Source organism: Zalophus californianus, chromosome 17, assembly GCF_009762305.2.
Source record: "Zalophus californianus isolate mZalCal1 chromosome 17, mZalCal1.pri.v2, whole genome shotgun sequence".
NCBI classification, from domain to species: Eukaryota; Metazoa; Chordata; class Mammalia; order Carnivora; family Otariidae; genus Zalophus; species Zalophus californianus.
This window is the reverse complement of record NC_045611.1, coordinates 47309759-47327207: the sequence shown is the minus strand read 5'-3', so window position 1 is coordinate 47327207 and position 17449 is coordinate 47309759. Positions and strand designations below refer to the sequence as shown.

The 17449-nt window shown below is 54.6% G+C and overlaps 2 protein-coding genes across 2 annotated transcripts; both read left to right on the top strand.

The window, feature by feature from the left end:
* Window positions 1-220: 220 nt before the first annotated feature.
* Window positions 221-3729, top strand: SERTAD3 (SERTA domain containing 3). Its single transcript, XM_027619511.2, has 2 exons — window positions 221-370; window positions 2323-3729. Exon 2 carries the CDS (start codon window positions 2329-2331, stop codon window positions 2923-2925), a length of 597 nt encoding a protein of 198 aa, XP_027475312.1. The 5' UTR covers window positions 221-370; window positions 2323-2328; the 3' UTR covers window positions 2926-3729.
* A 6748-nt stretch (window positions 3730-10477) lies between these two features.
* Window positions 10478-13357, top strand: SERTAD1 (SERTA domain containing 1). Its single transcript, XM_027618948.2, has 2 exons — window positions 10478-10610; window positions 12284-13357. Exon 2 carries the CDS (start codon window positions 12284-12286, stop codon window positions 12995-12997), a length of 714 nt encoding a protein of 237 aa, XP_027474749.2. The 5' UTR covers window positions 10478-10610; the 3' UTR covers window positions 12998-13357.
* Window positions 13358-17449: the final 4092 nt, after the last annotated feature.

Below are 17449 nucleotides of genomic sequence, written 5' to 3'. Positions count from 1 at the left end.
TTCGGAGAGAGGACAGTGGCTGAGTTGAAGGAAACGGTTCTGACGTCCTCGCCACCCTCCACCTTCGAAACGTGGCCCCGCCCCCGGGCGAGTCGGAATCCTTTAAAAGGTCCCGGGTGTAAGTAAAGGGAGGGCGGGTCCGGCGTCTCCTGGCGACGGACCGGTGGCTCCACCCAGCCAATCCTCGCCCAGCGGCGGGCAGGACTCCAGCCAATCATGCTCGCGCTTCGGCTCCGGGGCGGAGCTAGGTGGGCCGGAGGCCAAACCGAGAGGCCCTGGGGAGGTGAGCGAGGTTCCTGCTCAGCACTGGTGTGGGGTCGTGAAGCTGCGGACGTTCCAGGACTTGGTCATTGTGAACCTGGCAGCTAAGGTGAGAGAGAGAAGCCACCCGGCTTGAGATTTGCCTTGGGTTAGGGGAGGTGGAGGCGCGCCCCCCGAGAGTTGTGGAGGCGGGGTCTGGGCGTGGGTAGGGGGTGCAAATAAGGGTGACTGATAGGGTTGGTGGGGTTTGGGGACTGGAGACTGAATTCAAGATCCCGGACTGAAGGCGAAGTTGTTGGGGCAGGATCTTCAAGTGGACGGAGTTTGAAGCTGGGACATGGGGTGTTTGGAGAAGCGAGAGAACTAAGGAAGCAACTTCTGGGGCAGGAAATCTAAAGATTGGGACAATTCGCGTCTCCCGAGCGGGTTGAATTCGGGGCTCCAGTGCTCTGGAAAAGGTGTGAGGGCTTGGGGCTGGGATCCCGGGCACTTGGAAAAGCGAGAAAACTACGTGCAAGGAATCTTGGTGAGGGAGACGCGGTGGAGGAGAGGAGGTGCTGGGGAGAGTCCCATGTTCAGGTCTTGGAGTCAGAGGGAGAGTTGGGAGGTGAAGTCAAACGGCGTTTGAAAGACGGGAGAATAGGGGAAAGTTGACGGGTGAGGGCATCAAAATCAGTATCCCGAACGGAGTAGATCGGAGAGCATTTGTAGTTTTTGAGCCATGTGTTGGGGCCTGAGTCTCTGGACCCGACAGCAGTTTTGGGGAAGAATCTAGGGCCTTCTTGGGGTCCGAAGGACCGGGAGAAAGCAGTTTTAGGGCCGGAGTCTGGGGTGGGGGAGGGGCGTCACAGGCGTGGAGCTCAGACCCGCCGCCCTGGAGGCAGCGGAGGGCGGGGCTCGGCAGGCGCCGGGCAGCTGGAAGTCCGGGTTCCCTTCCCCCACCGGCCCCGGGCCCTATGCGCATGCCCTGAGGGAGGGCGGGGGAGGTTGCTCCCTCTGGCGTGCGGAGCCCTCTGGGGATTGTAGTGCATGCTCAATGTCAGGGCACGTGCCGGGCGGCTATTGGCCCACATTTCCCAGAAGCCCCTGGGCTAAGTTGTTGCCTGCCTGGATGCTGAATGGAGATCCATGGAGAGGGCGGAGCCTGGCAGGAGTCGAGTTCTAGCGACTTTTCTCGTGGGGCACGCTTTGGGGAAAGCCGAAGGAGCGGCAGAGAGAAGGAGGGAGGCTCTTTCCCAGCTCTTGGGTGTGCTTCCCGTGCGTTAGGAAGAGGGCATGAACAGAAATACACTCCCTGGGGCACCTGGGTGGCTCAGTCAGTTAAGCGGCTGCCTTCGGCTCAGGTCGTGATCCCGGGGTCCTGGGATGGAGCCCCACTTACAATTCCGCACTCGGTGGGGAGTCTGCTGCTCCCACTCCCTCTGCTCCTCCCCTCCACTTGTGCTCTCTCTCAAATAAGTTTTAAAAAAATCTGAAAAAAGAAGAAAAATAATCATCCCTGTGAAAGAAGAGTCTCTACAAATAGGTGTCCTAACAGGGCTCCAGGTGGCTCGAATATAGTAGACAGTCGATAGGTAAAAATATTGAATGAATAAATGGCAATTAAATTCTTGTTCGTTAAGGTTAACTAGATGGGCCCCATGCATATTTTACACGTGGGATCTCCTTGAGAATATGGTTAAGAAATTTTACAGTCCTCACTTTACAGATGAGGAAACTGAGCCCCAGAGAGGCAGTGTCTCATAACTGACAAAAGATCAAACGGCTGAGCAGTGTCAAAGGCAGAGTTCAAACCCAAGTTGCCCTGCCTCCAGCCCAGGTCCCTGTACTCCACACCTGTCATATGTGACACTTTTGAAGAAATGAGTATTGTGTCTCAAGGAGGCAAATTCACTATTCAAGGCCACACAGGCAAGTAAGTGGGATGCGAACCCAGCTATGTTTCAGTCCAGATCGTGTTTTCTCCTCCTCAGCCCTGTGGGATGCATATTATGTCCATTTTATAGATTTGGGATGTGAACTAGCCCCGCTGCGTCTGACTTGCCCCTCTTCTCTCTATAGGGCACCATGGTAGGAGGCTTGAAGAGGAAACACTCAGATTTGGAGGAGGAAGAGGAGGATGAGAAGTGGGACTGGGGTCCAGCAGGCCTGCGGAGCTACCAGCAAGCCCTGCTTCGAATCTCGCTAGACAAGGTCCAGCGAAGCCTGGGTCCGCGAGCGCCGAGCCTGCGCAGGCACGTTCTTATCCACAATACCCTGCAGCAGCTCCAGGCCGCCCTGTGCCTGGCTCCAGCACCTGTTCTGCCCCCTGAGCCCCTCTTCCTGGGCGAGGAGGACTTCTCCCTGTCAGCCACCATCGGCTCTATTCTCAGGGAATTGGAGACGTCCATGGATGAGACGGAGCCCCCTCAGAATCCAGTGGCTCCCCCAGGACCCCAGAACGAAGGGCTGCCCCAGCCTGATCCAGTCTTCTTAGAAGCTCTGAGCTCCCGGTACCTGGGGGACTCTGGTCTGGATGACTTTTTTCTGGACATTGACACATCTGCAGTAGAGAAGGAGCCTGCACTTGCCCCACCGGAGCCCCCTCACAACCTCTTCTGTGCCCCAGGGTCCTGGGAGTGGAATGAACTCGATCACATTATGGAAATCATTTTGGGATCCTAAAACTTTGGGGGCTCTTTCCTCATCTCAGCCTCGGTGGGCTGGATCCCTGGATGCAACTCTGTGTGTGTGTGTGTGTGTGTGTGTGTGTGTATATGTATGTGTGTTTGGTGGGGTCTCTGAGCAGTGACTATGGCCTCCTTTCCTCCCATTTCAGGGTTCCACAAACCGTCTTGCATGTGTGTGTGTGTCTGGTTACCACAGCCTTCTGTGAAGGTGGGTCTTCCTGAATTAATTTATCTGTTCCAAATGCCTTAACGTGACTCTGTTTCTGGGAGTCTGATTTCCCACTTCCCACATTTCTTCTGCCTTTCCCTCCAGTTCCTACTCCCCTTGTGACCACTGGGGCCTCAGGGAAGATAAAGCTGGGCCTGTCAGAGGATGACAGGGAGGTGCTGCCTGGTTGCTATGGGAACTCAGATTTTGCCTCTTGCACCTCAAGGGAGCAGGAGGGGCTGGCCTCCTCCCCCAAGGTTGAACCCCACCTCTTTGGCAAGACCCTAGTCCCAGCAGTCTCCTGCTTCATGACCAGGCCGGACCACGTGCAATAGGGTGGAAACCAAACTGCTCCATTACGCATTATTTAAAAGAAAGGCGGGTTTTGTGGTGGGTTTTGTTTGTTTTTTGTTTTTTGCTTGTTTGTAATGACTTTTTTTTTAATAAAAGTATTTTGGAAGGGATGGTGTTGCCTAAAGTTTCTAAATTTCAGTGGGTCACTGGGAGGGGCCTGGTAAGTTCCCTACCTGCACCCCTTACCTGCCAAAGTCAGGGCAGGCGTATTATTAAACATAATAATTACTGAGTACTTGTTAAGAGTACTATTTTATCTACTTTGTTTGAATTAAGTCATTTGATCTTCGTGATAATATAGAATTCAGTTAACAGGCTTTACATAGGAGGAACCTCAAGTTCAGAGGGGCCAAATCACTTGCTGCCTGTCACACCACAAGAAAAGCAAGGACCAGGGAGCTAGGACTCTTTTAAGTTGGCCTCCAGACACTGGTTTGTTTGTTTGTTTGTTTAGATTTTATTTATTTATCTGAGAGAGAGAGAGAATGAGAGATAGAAAGCACGAGAGGGAAGAGGGTCAGAGGGAGAAGCAGACTCCCTGCTGAGCAGGAAGCCCAATGTGGGACTCGATCCCGGGACTCCAGGATCATGACCTGAGCCAAAGGCAGTCGCTTAACCAACTGAGCCACCCAGGCGCCCGGTTTGTTTTTAAGATTTTTTTTTTTTTTTTAGATTTTATTTATTTGGCAGAGAGAGACAGCGAGAGAGGGAACACAAGCAGGGGGAGTGGGAGAGGGAGAAGCAGGCTTCCTGTTGAGCAGGGAGCCTGATGCGGGGCTCGATCCCATGCCCCTGGGATCATGACCTGAGCCGAAGGCAGATGCCTGCCCAGTGACTGAGCCACCCAGGCACCCCCAGACACTGGTTCTTAACTATTTGTGTTTTTGCTTCTTGGTAAACTTAGATTCCCTAGCCACATGGGTGCACACAGGAGGGAGGAACTGAGTCCCATGAATTACCAAAAGGATAGGTCACTCTTAGCACTTAAAATTGTATGCAAGGTATTGCTGAGGTCCAGAGGGGAAAGAAGATGCCCAGACATAGCCAGCATTAAGTGTAGATCTTTCTAGGGGCGCCTGGGTGGCTCAGTTGGTTAAGCTTCTGCCCTCAGCTCAGGTCATGATCTTGGGGTCCTGGGACTGAGCTGAGTAGGGCTCCCTGCACCGCGGGGAGCCTACTTCTCCCTCTCCTTCTCCCACTCCCCGTTTGTGTGCTCTCTTCCTCTTTCTCTCAAAAAAAAAAAAAAAAAACACTTTAAAAAAACTATTAAAAAAAAAGATCTTTCTAGAAAACTTGACCAGGCTGAAGTTACAGTGCTAAGGGTTTATTTAGGAGGTACAAGCCCAGGCTGGTGAGTGGAGAAAAGAGGGAGGCCTGGGAAGGTGCAATGTGATATATTGCTGTACTGGCTAAGTCTGCAAAGACCTTTGAAGACTCAGCAGGTGAGTTTACACAGCTTTAGGGACTTTTCTGGAAGGTCTGCAAAGAGGAACCGCATCAGGGTGGAGTCCACAGGCCAGGAAAGGAGGGGGATTTTGCCTGTGCTTTCTGGCCCAAAGCCAAGATTCTTGCCCAGAGAGGGGCTTCGCATCTAAATTTGAAAGCAGTGGGGTAGCTGACCAATGGGTGCCAATCAACATCGAGAAGAGATGGTCATGAGAAGCTCAAGGCACATGTGTTTCACATCTCGGTATAGATGCCCATTGGATCATATCTTACCCCTACTTAAAACTCTTAGTGACTTATACCCAGAATAAAACCTGAACTTCACCAAGGCCTGTAAGACCTGGCAATCTTGCTCCTAACTTCACAACTGAATCTCCCACTCTTCCTCACCTCCAGTCACACTGGTCTCATTTCATCCCAAACTCATTCGCCCCAGGATCTTTGCACTTGTTAACGGCCCAGAGGACATTTCTCCTACAGCTTCACCAATCCAAATGTCCCCTTCTCAGAGTTGTCTTCCCTACCTTGCATAGCTCAACACATCCAGGTGCACATCCCCCCACCACAATCTATTTGATTTTCTTAGTAGCACCTATCCTATCTCAAGTTATTTATTACCTGTTTATGGTTAGCCTTCTGGTCTATTAGCAACTCTGAGAGGGAGGGGTTTTGCTGGTCCTAGCCCCGCTCTATGCCCCAGTGCATAGAACTATGCTCAGTACAGGCGTGCACTCAAAAACAATGTTGTTGGTTTTTTTTCTATTGTTGCAAAAATGAACTCCCGACCTTGCAACGGTCAACCCTCCCTCTTACCTCTCTGCATTCATCTTCCTCACGCTACCCGCTCCCTGCCACTCCTGTGCTCCAGCTATACCATTCTCTACAGTTCTTCAAAGACACCAGCATGTCCCAACCTCAGGCCTCCGGTAGTACCTACCTCACCGAGCAACTGTGTAAACCACGAAAAGGAGGACCCGATGTACCCCAAGGATTCCAATAATTGCTTACATTTATTGAGTGCCTACTGTGGGCCTGGTGCTCTTCCAGGCACAGGAATAAAATAGACAGCTCCTGTTCTCACACAGCTTCGTTGGGGAAGGCCGAAATACATAGAAAAATGAGTAAAATATGCAGTCTGTTAGGAGGTGATACTGTAGAGAAAAAGAAAGCAAGAAAGTGGCTGGGGTGTTGTTCTTTCTTTCTTTTTTTTTTTTTTTAAGATTTTATTTATCTGACAGAGAGAGACACAAGCATGGAGAGTGGGGAGAGGGAGAAGCAGGCTTCCCGCCGAGCAAGGAGCCCGAGGTGGGGCTCAATCATAGGACCCTGGGATCATGACCTGAGCCGAAGGCAGAACGCTTAATGACTGAGCCACCCAGGCGCCCCGGGGCATTGTTATTTCAATGGGATGGCCAGAGAAGGCCTCACTGACAAGGTGACATTGGAGTAAAGACCCTGAAGGAGGTGAGAAGTGAGTCATGTCAGTCGGGGTTGGGGCGGAGGGAACGATCCTGTCAGAGGTGACAGCTAGCGCAAAGGCCCTGAGGTCAGAGCATGACTGGAGTGTTTGCGGGACCCCGAAGAGGTCAGTGTAGCTGGAGCAGGGGTGTACAAGAAGAGAGCATCCTGGGACATGAAGTGAAGGATCGAGCTTTACCGAATGAGATGGAAGCCATGGAAGGCTGCTGAGCAGAGCAGGGATGAGACCTGACTCACCTTTTAAGAGGCCCTCTTTGCCTTACAGATAACCGAGTGAAAAGGAATCGTGTAGCTTGCTAGTACCCCCCTGAGGGCAGTATAAGGAGCTCCCCCACTTTCCAGATAAACAAACTGAGGCTCAGAGAGGCCCAGCTCCTGCCCGGTTAAAGAACTGATGAGAGAAATAGAAAGGCTGGCCCGCAGAGGGACCGGGTCTGAGGGCAGAGTCCACCTTCCCCAAACTGCCCTCCTCCGGCCCCCGGTGGGGGGATGGGGCGCGGCCGCCGCGGGGCGTGGCTGGCGGGTCAGGCCCCTCCCACCTGCCCACCCCCCACCCCGAGCGGGCGGGGCGGCGGAATACCCCGGAGGCGTCGGCGGCGGGAGCCGGCCCGGCGCCTGCTCCCTCCCCAGAGGCCGGGTGGGGCGACCGGGTGGGGCGGCCGGCTGGGGGCGGGGCGCTCTCCTCCCCTCCCCCTCCCCCTCCCCCGCGGGCGGAGGCTCCTCCCCAGGCCTGCCGGCCCCGGTGGCTTGCTTCTGGTTTCATTTCCCAAGCCTGATCTCTCTCCCTCTCCCTTCCCCCACCCCTTTGAATTCCTGGCTCCTTCTGCTCTTTCTGGTCTCAGCTCCAGGGTCACCTCCTCAGGGACGCTCTCCTGGACCACCCTGGCACAGGCCTCCCTATTATCCCGTCCTATTTTGTTTTCTTCAAGGCACTGAACAGAGGCCGAAATTATCTTCCTCGTTTATTCATCGTCCAGGGTCTCATCCCATTCGGAATAAAACATAGCGTTCCGTACAGGGCTCTAAACGGCCTGAAAGCTTCTCTGACCCACCCCAAGCTACACTGGCCTCGCTGCCTGGCAGACAACGTCCTCAGGGCCTTTGCCTTGGCCCTTCCCCTCTGGCTGGAGCATTCTTCTCCCAGAGCTTTACTACTACCTCTCTCATTTCATCGGGTCTACTCAGGGAACTTTCTACCAGCACCCAGTACCCTATCTACACCGCAGGTCCTTTCATTCCTCTCCTCCTGCTCTGCTTTATTCTTCTCCTTTTCACTTGTCACCTTCTAAGACACTAAATTATTTCTTTATTATTTTAAGTGTATTGTCCACCCCCTCACATCAGGGATTTTTGTCTATAGTCTTACTGCCTATCATCAGTGCCTACAACAGTGCTTGGCACACAGAAGGTGTTCGATCCATGAATGTTTTTGTTGTCATACTTCTTTTCTCTGTTTACCTCCTCCCCTGATCCATGAAAAGAGAGACCGTATGAGGCTTATCCAGTGCTGTACCCCTAGTGTCTACAACGGTGCCCATAATATAGTAGGTGCTCAATAAATACAGGTTGATCAAGCTCTTGAGATTCCTATGAGCTCTCCAGCATGTGATCTGGAGCAAGCCACTTGGAGACTCAGAGCCTCCTTTTTCCTCTCCAGTCCATAAGAATAGGTTATAGGGAAAATTATGTGAATTTGCCTGGCAGGGGCCGGTTCTAATTAGAATTTTACCCTCTTTTTATTATGGAAAAAATTTAAGCATATAGAAAAGATGGGGGGAAAAATGTATTCTGAGCGCCTGTATACCCTCCCACCTAGATTTAATTGTTAATATTGTGTTTCCTTTAGGGGCACCTGGGTGGCTCAGTCGTTAAGTGTCTGCCTTCAGCTTGGGTCACGATCCCAGGGTCCTGGGATCGAGCCCCGCATCGGGCTCCGTGCTCGGCAGGAAGCCTGCTTCTCCCTCTCCCACTCCCCCTGCTTGTGTTCCTGCTCTCGCTGTGTCTGTCTCTGTCAAATAAATAAATAAAATCTTTAAAAAAAAAATATTGTGTTTCCTTTATCTACATATGTATATATGCATATGTATATTTTTTCTTTTGCTGAACCATTGGAGAGTAGATTGTAGATATCTTAACATTCTACCCCTAATGGCTCAGCAGGCATTTCTTTTTTGTTTTTCAAGATTTTATTTTATTATTTACTTATTTGAGAGAGAGAGCATGAGCTGCGGGAGAGGCAGAGGGAGAAACAGGCTTCCCCACTGAGCAGGAAGCCCAATGCGGGCTGGATCCCAGGACCCTGGGATCATGACCTGAGCTGAAGGCAGACGCTTAACTGACTGAGCCACCCCGGCGCCCCCACGGATATCTTTTGTAGCTGTATCCCCCTCCCCAAATCAGGATTCAGTGAGGGTTCATATGCTTATTTGGTTGTAATAACGAAATTATATAGTAACTTTCATTCCAGAAAGTTCTCCACCATCAACCCCACCAATCCCTTTTTCTGTTTTCTCAAAATTGAATTTTTGGTGGCACAGCCCAGTTGTGCTTACAGATGTCCCACATTCTGTCTTTGCCTGATTGTGTTCATGTTTAATTTGTTCCTCTCTGTTTCCTGTAAGCTGAATGTTAGGTCTAGAGGCTTCGTGAGATTCAGTTTATGAAATTTAACAGGGAGGCACCACAGGGAATGTTGTGTACTTCCTAATGCATCATATCAGGTGGCACCCAATGTCGGGGTGTCCCATGACTGTGGATGCAGAGTTTCTTTACATGGTTAAGGTGGTGAGCACCACATCTCCACACCGTAAAAGGGTATTTCCCCCTTGGCAGTTAGCAAATAACCTGTGGGGGAATGTGTAGGAGCCTGCCAAAATCCTGTTAACCTTTCACCCTAAGGTTTGAACATCCATTGATAACTGCTGCCTGAATCAACTAGTATAGGTTAGCATTTTCTGGAGCTTACTTTGGCCAGGAGCTTTACTCATAATAGTTCTTCCCACAACTCCAGAAAAGTTAGCAAATGAGCTACTTGGAGAAGCTAAGCCCCATTGTCAGTTTATCAGACAAGTGTTAAACTCCTGTCTACCTACACCCAACCCCATGTGTCCGCCTTAATCTAAGCGCCTGTGTTATAACCACAACAGCTATTACCACCAACAAAAGGACATGTTGTGCACCATTCTGAGCATTTTGTGCAATTACTCTTTTCTTTTGTCTTTTAGATCTTATTTTTAAGTAATTTCTACACCCAACGAGGGGCTTGAACTCACAACTCGGATATCAAGAGTCGCAGGCTCCTCCGACTGAGCCAGCCTGGCGGCACTGTGCGATTATCCTTTTTAATCCTCAAAATAATCTCATTTTTAAAAGGTGAGGAAGCTGAGACCCTAGGGGATTAAAACACTGGCCCAAAATCGCACAGCTACTTAGGGAATGGAGCCCAGGACGTGACACCGATGGCTCCACTCCTACCCCGCCCGCTCCTCCTACCCCGCCCGCTCCTCCTCCCCCTCCTGTAACCACCATTGAGTCCAACTGCCCCGCATTTGCTCAGTGTGCTATAGTGCTCTCACAGACGCAACCTTATTTTAATTTTCCTAACTCTCAAGAGGTAGGCAAGAAGATGCCCATTTAACAGGCTTCGTGTGGCTCAGAGAAGTCCAAGCATTTTTCCCAGATCGCAGATCGATCTTGGTAATGGGCAGAATTTGAACCCATGCCTATCCGGCTTCGAGTGCAGACCCCTGTCAGGGTTGGGTCTGTAAGGAGCGCAACTGCTTGGTTTTGGCAAGTGTCTGGGCAGGTGTGAGGGGCCCTCACCTTGAGAAGCAAGAAGCCCCTCCCCGCCACTGTCCCGCAGCGAAAACAGCCAACCCACCTGTCCCGGTCCCCTCACGCAGCCGTCGGGCATGCGCCGTGAAGCCACCCTCCCCTCCCTTCGAACATTCCCCCTACAGGCTCCGCCCATCACCGTCCAAGGCCAATCCCCGGGTGGAGGGCGGGGACACTACGAGAGTGGGCGGTAGTTAAGAGGAGTCAGGAGCCTGGAGTCGTGCGCCGGAGTCAGAACTGCGTCTCCCGACCCAGGCGCCGGTTGCTGAAGGAGAGCGAGCGAGCGATGCTTCCGTCGCCGTTTCCTGATTGGCTGCGCGTGGGTCCCTCTTCGTTCTGATTGGCAGCGGGTGAGCTAGGTATGTAAATGAAGTGAAGGGGCCTGAGGAGAGAAGGGAAAGCCGCGGCGGGGTCGTTTGGCAGGTTCGATCCCCGGGTCCGGCCGGTGAGCGCAGAGGCTGCCCGGGATCGAGATGCGCGGGCCCCTAAGTGCCGCCCGGCCGGGCTGGGTGAATCACGCCGCAGCCCGGGAAGGGGGCGGAGGCGCCGGCTCTCTGGCTCCGGCTGCGTGACTCACCCGCCCCCGCCGCCGCCGCTTCGGGAGGAGCCGCCTCCATTGCCTGCCGGAAGCGAGCACGGGCCGAGAGGGCAGAAGAGCCCTCCGGGGATCCCGGCCCGCACGGCCCTGGGGGTTAAGCAGGAGCGACAGCCAGGGCATCGGGCAGTGTCGAGGGTCCCCGGGGTCGAAGGGGCCGGATCCCCGGGGAAACCCGTCCTGGTGCCGCTAGGGGGCGCCGGGACCGGGGGGCGGAGTTCGGGTGGGGGCTGAATTCCTGCGGTTCTGGACTCCCTGGTCTTCGCGGTAGGAGGCGAGGACCGTTGTGAGTAGTGTGAGGGGTCACTCTTAAGGTCCTGTTGGGCAAGGGCCCGGGGACTGGATCCTGCAAGCTTCCAGACTCAAAAAAGTCCAGACCTCCAGGAGCCCCTACGCGGGGAAAGTGTGGGTCCTCAAAGTTCTCTCAGTGACCCCCGGTGCCCGTCAGGATTTCCCGGCAAGCTCTGTCTACTCTGCCTCCCAAATAAATCCTGAATCAACCAACTTCCTTCCAAGTCCACTGCCAACCACCTTCTACTCCAAGCCGCCATCATACCCTCCCCAGAGTGCAGTAGCCTCTGAATGGAGCCCAGGACCACGCTCTTCCTCGGTCTCCCTTCCTTACACCCTCATCTTCCTTGAAGCAGCCGAGGGGGATCTTCTGGAAACCTAATCATTTCACAACGCCATTCTATTCCCTGCTCAGAATCCTTCAATGACACTCACAGTGCAATCCCAACTCCTTGCCCCTGCTTGCTCTCCAAACCCCATCCCCTCCCGCGTCACTGTGCACGCTGACCACACTGGTGTTTTGGGTTTGTTTTTTTCTTTTTTGTTTTTGTTTTTTTCAGTTCAAGCTCATCCAGCCTCCAGGTCTCTCTTTGCCTTTGTTGTTCTTCTCTCTTCCCTGAATGCTTCCCTGGTTCTTCCGTGGCTGACTCCTTCTCGGGCTTGAGGGCTCAGCTCAAATGTCACGTCCTCACAGGAGCCTTCCCTGACCACTCCCCAGAACCTCTTAGTATCTTCTTAGCACCATCTGTACATTTCCTGTATTTATTTGTCTGATGGGTAGTAGACACTCAATAAATGTTAAACTATGTGAAATAGCTGTTTTCATGGGTTAAAAAAAAAGGTTGAATATTGGGCGTTTCACCTGGTTTGCTGAAGAAATACATAATAATAGCTATGAAGAATACTTGTTAATCAGAAGAGTTACAGTGTTATAAGTGCTTTTTTGTACATTATCCCACTGATTCCATAAAACAGCTCTATGAAGTAGATGACTATTATCATTCGTATCTTAAAGTTTCCCTAAGAAAGCATAGGCTCAGGAAATTAAATGGTCTGCCCGAGATCCCACCAGACATTAGTTCTCAGAGCCAGGGTTTGAACTTCACTTTGACTTTCTATAACTGAGTGACTCCTTCCTCCCTGCAGATGATGCTGAGCAAAGGTCTGAAGCGCAAGCGGGAGGAGGAGCAGGAGAAGGAAACCCTGGCAGCGGACGCCTGGTGGCTGGATCCCAGCCTCCCAGCAGCGGCACAGGCCCCCCCAGCCGCGGCCTCCAGTTCCCTCTTTGACCTTTCGGTGCTCAAGCTCCACCACAGCCTGCGGCAGGGTGAGCCGGACCTGCGGCACCTGGTTCTGGTAGTCAACACGCTGCGGCGCATCCAGGCATCCATGGCGCCCGAACCGACCCTGCCACCTGTGCCCAGCCCACCTGCAGCCCCTTGTGTGGCTGACAGCCTGCTGGCCAGCTCCGACGCCGCCCTCTCGGCCTCCATGGCCAGCCTGCTGGAGGACCTCAGCCATATCGAGGGCCTGAGCCAGGCCCCCCAGCCCTTGGTGGATGAGGGGCCCCCAGGCCGCCCCACGGGGGGATCCCCCGCCAGCCTGGGTGCCTTGGACCTGCTGGGCCCAGCCACTGGCTGTCTGCTGGACGATGAGCTTGAGGGCCTGTTTGAGGACATCGACACCTCTATGTATGACAGTGAACTTTGGGCACCAGTCTCCGAGGGCCTCAAACCTGGCCCTGAGGATGGGCCTGGCAAGGAGGAGGCTCTGGAGCTCGATGAGGCCGAACTGGACTACCTCCTGGACGTGTTGGTGGGCACACAGGCCCTGGAGCGGCCGCCGGGTCCGGGGCGCTGACCCCCACAGCGGGGATGGTGGTCTGGTGTCCAAACTGAGCCTGGTGGCTGGACCAACTCTCCTTGGAAAGACACAGCTGGCTTCCCTGGAACAGAGAGAGGGGCTTTGGAGAGACAGAATCCAGTCCTGAGCCACTCCATCTCCGTCCTCTTGTCTAGGACTCATGAGGGGAGTCTGGGATTGGCCCTGAGGATGGGAGGCTATCCTCAGCCTCCAGCCTGGTGGCTGGAAAGTGATTTGGACCAGGCCCTGTGCTGGACTGAATCCCCAGGGGTTGGATCCTGGGAAGACTCTTTTCCCTGATGTGGGAAGAGACCGCACCATTTTATGGAAATTAAAACCAGTCCTGGGAAATTTCAAGTCTGTGCGCTTTGTCTCTGGGCTAAGGCAAGGGTGACATAATAACCTCCAACGTTGAGTGAGCGGGGCCTGGGCACCTGGCACAGTGCTAAGCACTTATGAAGTGTGTTAACCCTTCCCATCCCCCAAACAACATGGGCACGATTACTATCCCCGCTTGACAGCCCAGAAACCTGAAGCTCCAAAAGGTCATCACTTGAGGAGGTGGGTTTCAAACCATGAACTTCACTGCTTTATATTGGTCTGATAAGCAGATCAATTAGCTCTGGTAACTGGCCCTCTAGAAAACCCCCAGAACGTACTCAGCCAGGTTTCCGTGATGTGCCCAATGTGTACATAATGGTGGTGGTGGAGCCCCAGGTTATTTGAAATCATGTCCTTGTGCCTGGAGTCTACCTGTGTATCTTGGGGCTGGGGATGGGGGTAAAAGGGAGCTTTCAGGATGAGCCAGAAAGAAGAGCCCAAAGCTGGAAGCTGGATGGAGCCTCTCCAAAGAGCATGGAGAGCCAGCTCTCTAGGGGAAAGACAAGGAGACTCCAGCAAGTTAAAAAAAAAAAAAAATCCCGTCGGTCTCAAATCTGTCTTTGGTCAGGGGATAGGGCAACTTGGAGGGGGGCTCTGAAATAAAGCCACCGGGTTTAGTGGCTTGACCGCAACGCAGGCGGTCCTGCTTTCCTTCTAGAAGAAACCCAGGCCCCGCCGAGCCGGCGAGCCGGGGCCACCTGCCCGACTGCCTGTGGGATCGGGCTGGCCTGCGCGCCGGGTGTCTGCGCCGCCCCCGCGGTCCAGCCGCATTCCTGGCCCGGCTGGGAGGGGCCGCACACTCAGAGGCCTGGCACGGGACCCAGGCGGCGTCCTTCCTGGCGGCCGTGGGGGCAGGGCAGCGCCCCGGGTGCGGGCGGGGGGAGGGGCACGGTGAAAGCTGCGGGGGGGCGGAGGCGGCGGGGGGGGGGGAGGGGACAGGGAAGAGCAGAGGGCCGGACAGTGACCTACGGGGCCAGCAGGGCCTCGAAGGCGGCAGACGCCGGCGAGAGGACACCAAAATCGTTGGGCCCCGGGGCCTCCCCTCCGGCCGGAAGCTCCGGGGAGGCTGAAACTGGGGAGGAACTGGGGGAGGCGGGCAGCTTCGGCGGCCCCTTGGGCCGGGAAGGGGCGGGCAGAGTGGAGCTTCCTGGAGGAGGAGAGGAAGTTGTGCCCATTTCTGGAAGTGGATGAGGCGGCCCAGGGAGGGGAAGTGGAAGTGGCCCAAAGCGAGCTTGTGCGGTGGCTGAGGGTCTTCCGGGTGCCCGACTCCAACACCTGGGGACTCCAGCTCCTGGGCACTGGGACTCAGACTCAGTTTTGACCCGGACCCAGACCTTGGGAGTTTGGGTGTTGGGCTCAGCAATGCCCCCTGGTGCTCAGTCTGGGGGTCTGAGATGCCACTGCCTTAGGTTCCCTTGAGGTCTGTCGTGTGGTCAGGGAGGCCCCCCAGTGTGAGGTCAGCAATGCCCTCTGTTTACAACACTCTGGGAGCCTGTTTCTGATGTCTCTGGTGCCAAATTGGGGGATAATCTGTGATACATGCTGGTGCAGACAGCCTACCCATCTGTCAACGAGGCTCCCATCTGCCCCTGTGCCTGCTTGGCCAGCGATGCCCCCTCTCCCCAGAGCCTCTGCAGACAGTTGTACAGGTTGTGCACTGCACATAAACTCCATATTTAAGGGGCTACCATGCATGTTTCAGGCACCATTCATTTACATATTTACTACAACAGTTTCCCAGCAGATGGAGGTCAAGGGCCTTGGGCAAGGGGCAGGCCTTTTGCATAAACGCACCATATGGGCTAGATCCGCGCTAGTCCCTTCCCTCTGGTACCCTCAGGTTTATGAGCAGCTCATGCCTGAGGACCTACCCCACCCTCCCCAAGTCTGAGCCCCAGATGATTGTGCAGGCTCCCTGGCTCTCCTGTGCCCCTCCGCCCTCAGGCTCAACCCCAAGAGGCCGCACTACCTCAGCCAGCAGATTCCAGAGCCCACACCATTCCTAGCTGAGCCGCCAGCCCTGGCACTGCTTTTCACAGAGCTTCTGTGTGCTCCCACCAGGACACTCCCCAGGCTAGCTCCCCCTCCAGGGGCATTCACGGGGACACCCCCATGACACACCCACCTCTCTCCTTGGACACCTGGGAGAGCTGTCCTTGCTGTCCTTCCCCTCTCTCCCTCCCTTCATTCAGCGAAGATTTATGAGTAACTACTGCGTGCCTGGCCCGATGTAAAAGGCAAACCTGACCACGTCTCTCCTCGGCTCCAGGCCCTCAGAGTCTATCTCAGTCCTCTGAGATCCGAACTCTGCCCCTTCCAAGGCCCGCCTTCCAACACTGTCCCATTCATGCATTGAATGAACATTTACGGAGCACCTACAATCCCAGTGCAGAAATCATTTAGTCAATGATTATTGACCCAACGAGCCTTTGAGCAGAGGTGGTGCTTCAAAGCCAGACCACCTGCCTTTGAACCTCTGCTTTGCCATTCTGTGTGACCCTAGGCAAGGCACTTCACTTCTCTGGGCCTCGGGGAGCTCATCTGTCAACTGGAACAGCAACAATGCCCACCTCCAAGGGCTGTGGTTCCGGGGGAAGGGGGGTGTTCTAGGCAGAGGGAAGAGCACAAGCGAGAGCTAGGGCGAGAGGGACTTTACAATGTTTTAAGGGATCTGGAAGCTCTGGGTTTGGCTGGAAAGAGGGAGAAGCAGTGAGGCAGGTGATGAGGCTGGAAGGGTCTGCGGGGGGCCAGCGCACAAGAGGCCCTGGGGGAGGGACTTTACTGCTAAGGGACAAGGGAGTCACGAAGTGCAGGGATCCCTCTGGCTGCCACGTGGATGAAGTGGGAGCCTTGAGGGGAGGCTGGGAAGGGACACCACGCCCATGGCAGGGTGGTTGGGAGGACGGGGAGAGGCGCTCGGCACGCCAAGAGGACGGGCTCTGGGACTGATGAGCCTCAGTGGGGCAGGGGCCTAGGACGAGGCCCAGGGCTCTAACCTGGGGGGGCGGGGAACAGTGGGGCTGCCCTGGGATGGTGACTAGGGGGACAAGCAGGTCTGGGGTTGGTGCTGAAGCCAGAGAGGGACACAGGGGCTGAGAGGGGCTCCGGGGGACAACCAGGGGAAGGCATCGGATTGCTGGGCCCATGGGCCTGGAGCTTGGTAGGGAGGTTCGGACGCAGGAGCAGGTAGAGAGGATGGGACGCAGGGAGGGAGATCTTGGCTGCACCGCTGGGGACCCGGCTGCCACTTGGCTCCGAGTCGGTGGGAAAGGGTGGTCCCTGAGGACAAGCTTCCACCTCTTTCCCCGGCCCCACAGGATGTCCTGTGTTTACTGAGGTGACCTTGGCCGGAACCAGGACACGGTGCCACCCCCTAAACTCAACTTCCCATGGCCACACCCCCTCGGGAGAGGGAAAGTGAGAGACACAGAGAGAGCGACAGAGAAAGGGAGAGACAGACACCCGGAGAGAGACAGAGACAAGGAGAGGAACAGAGCGCGGTAGAGAGACACACAGACAGACACACACCCTTCATGACAAAACAGCAAACTAGGAAAAGAAGCTTCCTTCACCCGCCGAAGGGCAACCACAAAACACAGCTGACATAGCAAAAGGCTGAATGCTTGTTCCCAATCTCTGGGGCCTGCGTTCAAGGGTATCTGCGCTCTGAGAGGCAGAGAGAGACAGAAGAGTGCATACCAGCCTCCCTTGTCCGGCTGACCCTGAGCAGAGAGGATTTTCTTCCCGACTCTGGCCTGGCCTGTAGGCAGACTTTCCACCCTCGACTACTTAAAACTCCACTGGACTCTGTCCCTCCTGAAGGCACGAGGCACACAAGGCCCCGCCTCACAGGTGCTGCTGACCACGGGCCTCCCCTCACTTTTCCCTCCTTCACGTTCACCGATTTCTCAAAGGGGTCACTGGCATAGGCCGTTCCCTCGCCTTGAAACCCACTCTCATTGATCCACCACCTGCCCAGCAGCCTTGCTTGAATGCCTATGTATCCTTCAGGTGCCAGCTCAAATGTCACTTCCTCCAGGAAGCCCTCCCTGCCCTTTCTGATGGTCC